We start from the raw sequence: 12,764 nt of genomic DNA, 5'->3' as shown, positions 1-12,764 counted from the left end.
TTACGCGTTAACTTTGTTCAAAAAGCGGTTTGTTTGTTCAGATCCAGGAGATGAAATGTCGTGAAGGGTTCCGATACGTTTCACATTCTTTTTCCTGCGTCTGCTCGTTATTTTGGACTCTCACTGCCACCTTCAGCATCACAGCGGTCACACCTTTGGACTCCATCAGGATTGGAACCAGCTGACGTCTCTCGCTTCTGTAATGACTTCACAGATGTTTTTTTTTTTATTCTCGCCTTAGAAAGCACAACGTCTTTGACTAGTTGTTGAGTTACAATGCTGCTATCTGAGATTTAGTTATAATTTGGCTACATTTTATTTTTTTTATGTACAGTGACTTGAAAAATAACTCATTTTCATTTCAATAATTACATTTTTTTTCTGTCATTCTCAATTTGGACTATTTTGTGTAGGTCCAGCGTGAGACAGGAAATGACACGAGCCAAATGTCTTTAGTCAACATGTGTATAACTGGAGGTTGTGGTGGTAGAACCTTTACCTTGAATGTGTTTTTTCTTGCTCACCCTTTGGTACCAAGCGTCTCCTTCAGTGACCGAAGCGCCGACAGGGCGAGGCGCTAACTTGGGTCAACAGTGACTTCGGGAAGTGCTTGAATCCAGTTCCGCCACCAACCTCCTCAACAATAAATCAAGACATATCACGGCCATTGTTTACAATTTTATTATCCTCTTTTTTTTTTCTTCTTCTGGTTGTCAGATAAAAGCAGAGAGAGAGAGAGAGAGAGAGAGAAGCAGAATAATCTGAAACGGCGTGCAGCTTTGGGGTTTCCCGTCCAAAGCCGGAGGAGAGAACTGGTCTGAGGTCGAGTTTACATCATAAACACAGGTGGACCCCCCCCCACCCCCCCACATCATAAATGCTACATAACACTGTCCACATCTTTTAAACAGTCACGACGGCAGCGGCTGACACTTTAATGACAGTCGGGCCTGTTGTCACACGGAGTTATTCTGAGGTAAGCTAGAGTTGGCTAGTGTTGTACTGAGCAGATAAACGTCTACGTAGTGTGGGGTCATCTCTACCTTGGCATAGCTTTGGCATTACGAGGTAACGTTATTGGCGGCGGCGGCGCCCCCCCCGAGAGGGAAAAAAAAAAAAAAAAAAAAAAAAAAAAAAGGCGTCCGGAGTCCATTTCATGAACGTTGAGGGAGTAGCTCCCGAGGCCTTGGGCCCGCTAAAATACAAGGGGACTAAAAGGTAGGCGGAGTTAAAGTCAACAGTTTCTATATGGGCTCGTTTAAAAAGGAAAAGCAGCCACAGACGAGTGCGTCCTCTGGGTTATGTACATGTCCAGGCCCAGTCTTGATTATAGTGAGATCCACTTCCAAGTGCAGCTTTGCAGTCATACAAACTTAAGCTTTAGCTTATTCCAATAGGAGAGAAGGTGCTTGTAGCGCGTAGGCTAGACGCATTCTTTTTTTTTTTTTTTTAAAATCACATTTTGTTTTTAGCGTTCTTTTCAAACGTAAAAATAAAAAAAAGAAGAAGAAAATAAAGGAACTGAGTAGACTTGTGTGTCGAGTCTAGCTTCACTGGCTGAGTTGAGGTTTGAGACATGAACGTTGAAATGAGGATACAAAAAAAAAAAAAAAAAACAACAACAACAACAACGGACCAAACAGCAGCATTCAGTATAACAAAGAAGACGAGATACTGTGATATATTGCTAACATAAAAAGGTATAAATAACACGTCCTGTTTTGGTTGAACACAGTTAATAAGATGAGAGAAATAAAAAAGGAAGATGAAGAAAGTAAAGCACGCGTTGAGACAATTCACCGCCGTCCTTATCCACCGGTTTTTTGGGGGATTACCTGAGATTCCAGTTGTCCCTCAGGGCGTTTTTTTTTTTTTTTTTTTTACGGTTTCCGTAGCGACAGCACTCGTTGATTGATTGACCGACCGATTGGATCGGATCGGACCGATTGAGGTTAAGAGTCTCACGAAGCGGAAGGTGTTCACATCACCCGAAACTAGATCCTCCACCACCACCCACCCCCCCCCACACACACACACACACACACACACTCACACACACCCCCAAAACGCACCTGACCTGCAGGCTCAGCACACTCACTCACTCTTTTTAAAAAGGCTAACAGAAGGCATGTAGCGAAGAAACGAAGAAAAGGCTTAGCTTAAAATGGGCGAGGTATCCATTACATAATCCTCCCTCTAAGGAATTTAGGCTTTTTAATACCATCTTGGAATGCACTATATATTGATATATATATATATATATATATATAAATATATATATACTGTATATTGCCGTTAATATAAGCAGGATTACTGTTGATAAATACAGTGGTCTCCTTACTATAGAGGCACCTCAGCGAGCTTCAGCACCCTTCTCCCGCTGACTCCTGGGTGCGATGGCCCCCAAAAGGCTCTACATGGTGGAGGAGGAGGAGACCTTTTTTTTTTTTTTTTCCCCTATTTAATCTCATTAAAATTTCAAATATGATCCAAACTCCACCGGCTTTGGTCACTCTTCGTCCACAGTCTCCCTTTTTGAATCCTCCTCCTTCCGGTCCAGGACCTGAGGGGTGGGGCTCGGCAGGGCCGCGGCCTCCGTGGTCGCCAACGAGGAGGAGGAGTCTTGTTGGTCAACGATCCTGTGGGAAGAGGCGTCTTCCTGTGGAGGAGCAGGGGTGGTGAGCGTGAGCAAAAAAAAAAAAAAACATCTGGAGTCACACTCGGGCATCACTCGATTGGATGCACCAGGTAAGGAAAACCACACACACACACACACACACACACACACACACACACACACACACACACACACACACACACACACACACACACACACACACACACACACACACACACAGGGTTACAGTTCTAAGACGAAAACACGGACAACTCCCAGACCCGACACCTAGTAGAGACCTGTCAATCACAGTAAGCCCCGCCCTAAAGCATATCCTGCTTTATGGTCACTTTGACTCTAATTGGACCATAATGTACTAAATGAACATCATGCTGTATTGAAGAAGACTTGAAACTAGAGATTGAGACCATAAACTCATGTTTACAATGTTTTCTCATAGACTTCTATACAACCAGAGGAGTTGCCCCCTGATGGACATTAGAGAGAATGCAGCTTTAAGACACAAAGCATTGGCTTCACTTTTCAGAAGCAGAGACAACATTGCAGACACTTTTCAGCTACAACTATCACAGCCAACCAGACCTCCTACTAGCCGTCTGTTCTGGTTGTTAGTGAATGGTTACGTTAAGTCGACTTACCTGCTCTGAGAAGCGATGATTCACCTGGTCGGCGAACTCGTGCATCTCTCCCTCCTCCCCATTTGAGTGGCAGCTCGGACTCGGCACCTCGATTCCATGGCTTTCCAAAATGGCAGCTTCTGGTTGTGTTAAGACGGGGAGGTAGGGCGTAAGAGGTGGAAACACGGGAAATATAAATGAGACAAACACGGCTCCTCCGGTGACGCTGAAAACAAGGCTTTTCTTTTGGAGGCGCTCCACAAGTCCTCACCGATATTCGCTCTTCTCTTCATCTCCTTCCGACGGTTGGCAAACCAGTTGTACACCTTCAGCGCCGTCACGCGCTCAAACTCGGACAGCTTACAGCCTGGGTGACGAAAAACACAACAGCGCTCGCTTAAAACGCAACAGGTCTTCTTGGCCGGATCGCCATGAAAAAAAGAAACATAATCTCTACAGTTTGTGTTTTTTTCTGGTTAAATAAAAGGTTAAATAAATAAAACTCAAACAATACAAATGTTGTTTACTACAGTTGTGACATTTCCAGTAAATAAAAATACTAAAACTCACAAAAACTGATACCAGTAAATGTATTTATTAAAAAAAAATGTGTGTGCACTGAGTTTTTATGCACAAATTATTGAGCAATAAAACCTATTGAATGGTGCCGTTACCCCCCCCCCCCCCCCCCCCCCCCCCCCCGACTCAGGCAGACACACACTTTATATGTGTATACTATTTTTGTATTGAAGGGCTTCACACTACATAGGGGTTGAGAAAAATCTATTTTGTAATGAAAAAACATAAAAAAACGTATTATTCTTATTATCACAAATTATCTGTGAATTGACTAAATAACGACTAAAAGCATCTTAGAGAGCATCTTGAGCAGCAGCCTCGTTACGCTCACCGGGCTTCTGGATGACGGAGTTACAGGCGTTGGCGATCTCCTCTCGCTTGGCCTCGTCTGGATACTGATTCTCCATGAAGAAGCTGCGAGACACAAAACAGTCACGGTATCTATGGAAACGGTTCAAATCAGATTGCGCCTCAGCGGGGGGGGGGGGGCTTCGAGATTTACGACGTCCCGTCGTTTAATATATAGATAATGCAGAAAAACAAGGATTACAAATATTTGAGCCGCTCTACAATCATGTCGGGATGCTTCCGGTTTCTAGGTGGGTCCTCATTCCACACCTTGTTTCCTTTTAATCTTTGTATTTTGAGCCACAGGAAGGTAAGAACAACATGCATACAGTGGGAGAGCTTCAGGAGAGTCCTCACTGTAGCTTCACTCTCTTCACTCTCTGGGAGAAAACAGAAATTAATATATCCTCTTGATATCCTGAAGGCTGAAAAAGAATCATTAGCTCGCATTACAAAACACACGCAGATCAATTTCGTCCAGGCCTCTCTCTTCCTCTCACCATCTGAGGTGCCCTATCCTGTCCACTCTCTCTCTCACACACACACACACACACACACACACACACACACACACACACACACACACACTCTCTCTCTCTCTCTCTCTCTCACACACACACACCTTCACCTCCGCTGTACCGTCCTTGGGTGTAAACTAGCTCACGGGGATCAGCACTGCAGTGGGATTGCGTAATCCTGGGGGCCCTGCTGGTGAGTGCAGCGCGAGGGCCGGTGTGGTCTTATTACTGAGAGTGCCCAGACTGCGCCCTGTACTTACAGCAAGCATGGAAGAGAGAAAAATCAATCAATCGCACGCAGCGGGTAGGACGGCCTACTCCTCTTTCTCTGCATCCTTCTCACTCACTCACTCACTCACTAGAGGAGTCTGGGATAAATAGAATACAGAGAAGAAGAGACGAAACACAGTGAGGCACTAGAGCACACAGCACCTTGAGAGGTAAACTGATGTTACCTCGAGCAACGCTGCATTCCTCTCGTACGCGAGTGTGACTGGAGGGTTGACCCAGACGTGTTCGTACTCGTCTGAAGACATCAGGTTGATCGGCTTCTTTTTTTTTTTTTTTAATGTAAATAAAGAATCGGTTCATTTTAGAGCTGAAACGGTGAGTTGATCAACAGAAAATGAATCCGTCTTGATAATTGGAGGATTTGCTGCTTTTATTTGTTTACAAAAAAAAAAAAAAAAAAAAGTGTGGATTTGTTTTATTGGCTTTTTAGGAAATTGTCACACCGAAAACTTGTGATTTTTTTTCTTCCTTTTTACATTTTATTCAGTAAAATCTGTTTCCTTGACGTTGAATGAAGTTTCCATCATCGACGATGCCAGAATGAAGTCAGTCAGTTTAATTCTGGTGCAAGTAGAATCATATTAAAGACGGATGACTGCACACACAGTAATATACTCTTTTTATGCAATAAGCTGAAGTCATGACGTCACATCTCAATCTCTCAGTCAGTATTTATGGATTCAAAGTGAAGCATCTTCTATTTAGCGTGCCAGAAAGACATCGAGTGTGTCCCAATAAACAGAATGTTAATGCAGCATGCTAAAAATACCAGGATGTCCTGCTGCATGCTGTTCTGACACACAATCCTTTGCACAGCGGAAGAAAAAAAAAAAGTATGCAATTAAAAAAAAAAAAAAAAACCACACTTGCTCACCTCTCCATGATTGATTGGCACTCCTTCCTCCAGGTGAACCTGCTTCCTCTGCGCAGCCTCAGAGGCCCGCCCACCATCGCTGCTCTGTCTCCGGCCATGATCCCCGTCCTCCAATCAGGCTCCTCCTTCACCAGGGAGCGCATCGACAGCGTGGCCCCTGAAAGAAGAGAGAGGGCGCGGTGGAAACGCCGAGGCCGTTAAGGCGACATGAACTGCTACATTGTGACGAGTTTAAGTTTCCCTCAAATCTCGCCACTTCGTTCAGCTCAAGACATTGCTGGAGTGACGATTTCCGTTAAATGTGCGGATACTTTTTAACATTACGTGATTTTTTTTTTTTAAGACCTGCGGATGTCCTGTTGTATGCGTCAGGTTTCTACAAAGCTAACTCAGCATTCAGTCGCATTTGAACTTACACATAGCTGCTACTATGACACAGTAAAGAGGACTTCAATAGTACGGAGAAGCTTCATTTTCTTTTTAGCATCCGGAGTTCAATCCTCAAGAGTTTATCTCTGCCGTTGAAAGGCACCCCGAGGCTGACAAAGAGGCTACAGGGCGAATGGCATGCAGGCGTCTCCCTGCGGCGGGCTGCTGAAGGCCGGGGGTGGGGGGGGGTGGGGCAGTTTGGGGGGTGGGGGTTTACCTGGCTGGGCCTGGGCGGCGGCGGCGGCGGCAGTGTACCACGGCAGCAAGTGCATCAGCAGCTCTCTCTGCCTGCTCCACACGGGGTTGGGGTTGAGGTTGGTGTTGGGGTTGGGGAGGCAGCCGCTCGCCCCCGCCGCCGTCCTGGGCATGGGACTCACGCTGTGCTGGCTTTCACTCCACCTCAGCCCTTCAGTCGGGACAAAACCAACGGTCAGGCGGGGCCACAGCCACGGGTTAGGTCAAGGACACCAGTTTAAGCTAACTGGAAATTGAGGGTTATTTGGGTTACGTGACGCACTCCTGTGGACCTGCCTGGCAGTTTCCAGCCATGATAAATGGATCAACAAATGGCTGCTTTATAGTGATTTCCATCGTATCCGCCGATAAGGAGCCAATTTGACTCACACGGCTCGTCTTTTTAAAGGTTCCCGGTGGGCAGGTCAATAGGAGCCGAAATCGGTTGCAAAGCATTGTGGCCACTGAGGAAATTAGTTCTTGTTAGTATCGCTGTTAATAACCGGTTTGTTAGGAATGAAAACCAGCACCAGAGTACCTCCAGCATCAGGGCTGAGAACTACAGAGGAGCTACGGCAAAGCTGGGGTGGGTTGGGGTGGGGTGGGTTGGGGTGGGGGTAATAAAGGATTAGGGTGAGGGGAGACAGCAGGGTTGGCAGAAGGTCCATCAGCGGCTCGGTTTGTTTCATAGAACTCATAACATACGCAGACCAGTAAAAGCTCAGAGCATCGTTTGGTGTGTTTTAAGTAGCACTGCCTCCTAGGACATGGAGAGGTCAACACCTACCCGAGCTGTTACTCTACCCCGGACGGACTAACCGCGCCGCCCCCCCCCCCATCCCGCTACGGTTTCACTTCCAAACCAGAAGGCCTAATATTATCGATCAGCATCTCCGGTGACAGAACTACCTTTATCGTTCGCCTTTCCTCTGAAATGTGGAGACGTCGCGTGTCCTTCGTCGACCTCGCTGCACCTCGAGGACCGGGATGGAGTTAGCGTGAGGGATTAGAGGTGTGGGGAGGGGAGGGAGGGGGGCTTACCATGCAGGGGGGGAGGGTGGGGGGGTGCAAGCAGCAGTTCACATTCACAAAAAAAAAAAAAGAGTTCTTATCCCTTTTATTTCAAGCCTCCCTTCATTATCTAATCTATCATCATTAACCCAACATTCAACCTTGAGGCGCTGATCTGCACTTTCTCATCATCGGTCCTCCAGCGCCGAGCATCCATCATCGGATGATCTATAATCCCAGCCCCCCCCCCGCTCTAGAAGTCAACCTCCACACTGCGTCTGGTACATGGTCCTGTCTGAACCCCAACCCCCGACCCGACCCGACCCGACCCGACTCGGCCCGCTACCCGGAGACTCACCGGGGTTGTTCCTCTCCAGCAGGTACCAGCGGTAGAAGGCGCGGCGCTTGGAGTCGCTCATCTCCAGGCCTTGCTGCAGCAGCCACTGGGAGATGTAGCTCTGGCTGATGCCTGTGTGCGGGGGGGGGGGGGGGGGGGGGGGGGGGGGGGGGCATGTCATCTTCACACATTAAAGACATCGATTTATTTCACGGGGGGCACCGACAGCATCTGGACCGTCGGGGGAATCGGCTCTGAGCCAGCTCCTGTTGAGCTAATAAAGCCTCCCCAATATCAATAGTGTGATGAAGGACACGTGGTTTGGTGCAGTGCTTTGAGAACACGCTGCTACTTGTAGTTCACGATTTACTGCCGCGAGGCAGAGCCTCGGCTGCGGGCGCCACGAGCTCGTTCCTAACCGACCTGCTCTGAGCTATTGCATTGTTCTCCCTTCATCATTATTATTATTATTATAGTCAATAAGCCACTTTTTAAAAAAGGGCTTGAAAAAAACATGTCAAGTACAGTTTTATCTTTGGAACAAACTAAATAAAAAGGGGGCGTTAACTTTGGCTGATTTGTTTATATTTTGATGACTTTTAAGACATCAAAGACGAGGCATTCGTGTTTAAAGACGACTTTGAACTATGAATAAGTTGTCAAAAACGGTCGAGGATTAATCTTCTGTTTCTGGGTTTCAGCAGCGGAGAGTTTATCATCTCCGGGTTAATATCAGTGGGAGCACAGATGACACATTTCTTACTCTCGCTCCAAAACTTCTAGAATCGAGACGTGAGTGGTGTCGGTCCCAAACACACACGCTTCTCTTAGCCAGTTAGCTTAGCAGGATTAAATACACACACACACACACACACACACACACACACACACACACACACACACACAAAAAAAAAAAGCCTGAAAAAAAAGTTCCTGTTTTCTACTCGATCAATCGAGAATCGACCGTAGTCGGGGACATGACGACCGTGAGATTGTGAGAGGTTCCCACACTATTAAGAACTGTCCGCTGGCTTTACAGACCAAACACAGTACCTGTAACTTGGCCCACGATTGCCTGAGAGATCCTGCGGTTGTTCAGGAACGTTTTGATCTCTTCCTTCACCAGGTTGCTGTCTCTCCTGCAAAAAAAAGCGACAACAAGCCGCGGCGGCGTTAGAACGACCACGCGGAGGTTAGAAACACTCTGCTCTGACTAACCCTTACTCACTGATGCGTCTCTTTTACAGCCGTCCCTACGGACCTGACCTGAATTAACTCCGCTCAAATTCTGGAGAATAAGCCTGCGCCTCAGGGGGGGAGGGGTAGCTGTCATTATCTGACGTTATAATAGTCCCTCTTAGTCTCGACCATTTCTCTCCCTTCCCCAGCTCTCTGATCACAGCGAGCTCCGCCGCTCCTCACCTCATGTACTCCTCCACCTTCTCCTCCAGGTCCCACTCCTCCTCTCCCAGCATGTCGTAGCTGAACGACCGCTGGGCCGCCACGCTGGGGGGGTAGAGGGGCGGAGGCGAGGCCTCGTAGCTGTTGCTGGGGGACAGCGCCGCGCCGTCCAGGCCGGAGGTCTGCGTGGTGGCGGAGGCTAGGGAGAGCGAGGAGGACGAGGAGGAGGAGGAGGCCGCGGCGGAGGCGGGGGGCGGCGGTGGCGGTGGTGTTGTTGTTGTTGTTGTTGGACGGGGCGGGCTGAGAGTCACAGTGGGACGGGCGGTGGTCCGGGTCCAGCCTCTCCAGGGACTCCAGAGCGTGGATGATCTGAGGTTTGGTCATGCCGGACAGACGCAGGCGCTGCAGGAGGTCGATCTGCTCGATGGTGTAGCGCGGCTCCACCTCGCAGCACTCCATCCTGGCATCTGCAGATACAATAAGAAATTTGAGGATTTAAAAAGGAAACAAGACCAGTATTGTAGGTGAACATGAACCAACTTAAGCCCTATTAATACCCCCAAAAAGGTCTGCAGCTTAGGCTGATTTCCCACCAGATAAAACAGCACACCAAGACATATACCGCTATATTTATCTCTGCCTTTGATGGGTCTTAAATTTAGATAAAATGTCGCGAAACGATTTTCGGGAACCTGCAGACAAACTGATAAAAGATGAAAAAAAGGATTATTAATAGATGAAAAACCCCCAAATAAAAAAAAAAACAAGACATTTAAAGCTGAATCCAAACACGACGCTTCCTTTGTTGGGGTTTATTTATCTCGAGTGCAGCGGCTTTAAATGCTAATCAAATGATATCAGTTTAGCTACGCTAATAGCGAAAGAACTTTTGAGTAAAAGTGAAGACTGCATTCTCCTCTGAGGATCCTCTCGGGTCATTCCAAATGTTGGCACCGTTTCAAACGCTTGGCACAGACACTTGGGGCTAACCTTGCTCCATTTGTCCAGGGTGGAATTAAAAGTAGGATCACAGTGGCACACATAACCTAACATCAGGTCACCGTCACATCCATCCCATCCCATCCCGTCCCGTCATGTCCTGTCCTGTACGTGCCTGTCACGTGCAGGACATGAATGATGAAGACTACCGCTGCTGCTGCTGCGGAGATCACAGTGAGCTGATTTAGACAGCTAGAGATTTCACCGTGCGTACTTGGTAAAGTTAAGACATCTGGGACACAACTTTATACCCGTCTGTATGGACTTACTCTGCGTTTTTGTGACCTTGTCCATCAATAGTTTGCACCTAAACAAACGGAACTACCTTTTAAAAAAAGTTGCTCTTGTTAAAATGGGATGGACGCCGAATTTACGAGACTGGCACATTTTCTAAGAATGTGTCAAATCCAATGGTGTCACATGCATGTGATGATAACCGGGACAAAGTTAACTCGCCAGATACAGAGAATTAGGTTTCAAATGTGGAATGTTTACAGGACAGACCTATCAGAGCTACGGCATGTCTGCACACACTGGTATTATTATCATTGGTTAGTTCTGTACAAAAACAAAAAACAAAAAAAGATGCAGAACTAAAGCAGCGAGCTGGCTCTCCCTTAAAAAAAAAAAAAAAAAGTTACAGTTAAACCGGTTATCTTACCTCCTGGTGGAGGAGGTGACACGGACAGGAGCCCCGGGAGTGGTTCGGTGCGAGGAGTCGCGGCGGGGACGCACCACTGTCGCATGGCTCCGCGGAGCTCAGCTCGTGCTGGACCTCTGCGGAGTCGGGACAGGAGTAGAGACTTGCTGCAGTGTGTTGCGGTTGTTAAGCGGCCCCTGTTAGCATTGTTAGCATGCTGGCAGAAACCAAACAACAGGCGGATGACTCCGCTAGCAGGCTGTAGCTGGCTAAGCTAACGCCGTCAAAACTCCGGTTGGTTCCCCCCCTTGAGCACCAGCTTCTCACACCGATAGCTGCTCGCTACCGTTGTTGTGTCAAGTTAGCAAGTGCGTGACGTGTAGAAAGCGGAAGTAATGCAATGTAGCCTTCAGAATAAGAACATCAGTACAAACTGCCGTTTTTGATAGTTCCAACGTTTCTTTAATAATAGTAATAATAATAATAATAATAATGACCTTTTTCACGCATAAGCATTTACCTACAGTATCGTTAAACTGAGAAAGAAACCTGTAGAAATGTTGCCCTCCATGGCACTTTAACAAGTAACTGACTTAAACCTTATAAAATAATAATAATAATATATATACTGTAACCTTATATATTTACAATAAGTGAGCTAGCAGATAAAGCCACCACCCTCAGTAACTTACCTAGATGATACGTGTAAATTTGGCTGAAAGTTGCACTTTACTAGTTATATACTTTACATTATAAACAATTAATAAAGCTTGCTGTATCAGTTCTAATGCAGTTTGGTAAGAGTTATACGTGAAATATTGGGAGAAACACAACACGTTTAATGTAACTGTATGACAGGATGCTACTAAATAACTTCGCTTGTGTAGCTTTGTTTTTATGAAAAATATGTTTACAGTTGCGCTTTTATTTTGAAGAACATATGAAACATTACTATTAAGTCTGGCTAAATTGACACTTTAGTCTGTTTTATCTTGGCTAACAACTTATCTAAAACTTCCACTTTTTAAGTTACATCGACAGTACATAAGATTGGCGGCTATGTGCGAAACATTTACGGGTTAATTGTGGCTGGCAAGCAAACATCTGGTGCTAGCATCTGGCTGGGACACAGCCAGATGCTAACTGACTTAGCTCGCTTAGCTAAGCTAAGTTAGCCTACAGCTAGCGGCGGATCGTCCCACCGCGGCGGAGCAGCTCTCTCTTACCTCCCGTTGCTGTGGAGAGACAGCAGCAGCCGGCGGGCTGGACGGAGGGCGGAGATGATGAAAGACCGAAGGGAAAGTGGCGGGTTTCACCCTAAACCCTCACCGAAGAAATATAACTCCTCGGTCCGGAGGTGACAGTGAATTAACGCGCAGAGGGTGACCGGTGCGGGGTCATATTGTCTTTGGGCTATGCAAATGTGAGGAGTCTGTCTCAGTTTATGACCACTGTCAAGCTAGCAAGAATTACAATTATGACTTCCGGTTATACTGTACTTACTAAAAATACCGTAGCTACATTTAATCACAAGTTATTTTATTTTTTTAATTTACAAAAAAAAAAAATAAGTAAGAAAAAAGAATAATAACTTTATTTATTTATTTAACTTTTTTTAGTGATTTAAAAGTGAATAAAAAAAATTCAAAATATAATTAGTTTATTCTTTTATTTAATAAGTAAATAATAAAACGTATTTAAATCTGTCTGCCTCGACGCAGCAACACCCAGCACATAAGTGCGTTTGTCTGCAGATATCAGCTCATTTGCAAGCATGTATTGAAGGAGTTATATGAAAATCAATATCAGCAATAATGCTGATTAAAATAATAATGATAATGGGACTCA

At 46.1% G+C, this 12,764-nt stretch overlaps 1 protein-coding gene across 1 annotated transcript; it reads right to left on the bottom strand.

Annotated features, from left to right (window-relative positions):
- Positions 1 to 665: 665 nt before the first annotated feature.
- Positions 666 to 12,351, bottom strand: zgc:91944 (uncharacterized protein LOC436941 homolog). Its single transcript, XM_068731268.1, is given in 12 exon segments — positions 666 to 2,659; positions 3,277 to 3,395; positions 3,527 to 3,622; positions 4,166 to 4,248; positions 5,866 to 6,022; positions 6,512 to 6,700; positions 7,898 to 8,008; positions 8,930 to 9,015; positions 9,299 to 9,525; positions 9,527 to 9,744; positions 10,938 to 11,053; positions 12,143 to 12,351. Coding segments are annotated over 11 exon segments (1,521 nt in total). The 5' UTR covers positions 11,023 to 11,053; positions 12,143 to 12,351; the 3' UTR covers positions 666 to 2,509.
- Between the last annotated feature and the right edge of the window lie 413 nt (positions 12,352 to 12,764).

Source organism: Cebidichthys violaceus, unplaced genomic scaffold, assembly GCF_023349555.1.
Source record: "Cebidichthys violaceus isolate CVI_PGR_0920_01 unplaced genomic scaffold, fCebVio1.0.p SCAF_50, whole genome shotgun sequence".
Classification (NCBI taxonomy): domain Eukaryota; kingdom Metazoa; phylum Chordata; class Actinopteri; order Perciformes; family Stichaeidae; genus Cebidichthys; species Cebidichthys violaceus.
Note: the sequence above shows the minus strand (reverse complement) of the source record. Positions and strands in the feature narration are given on the sequence as shown.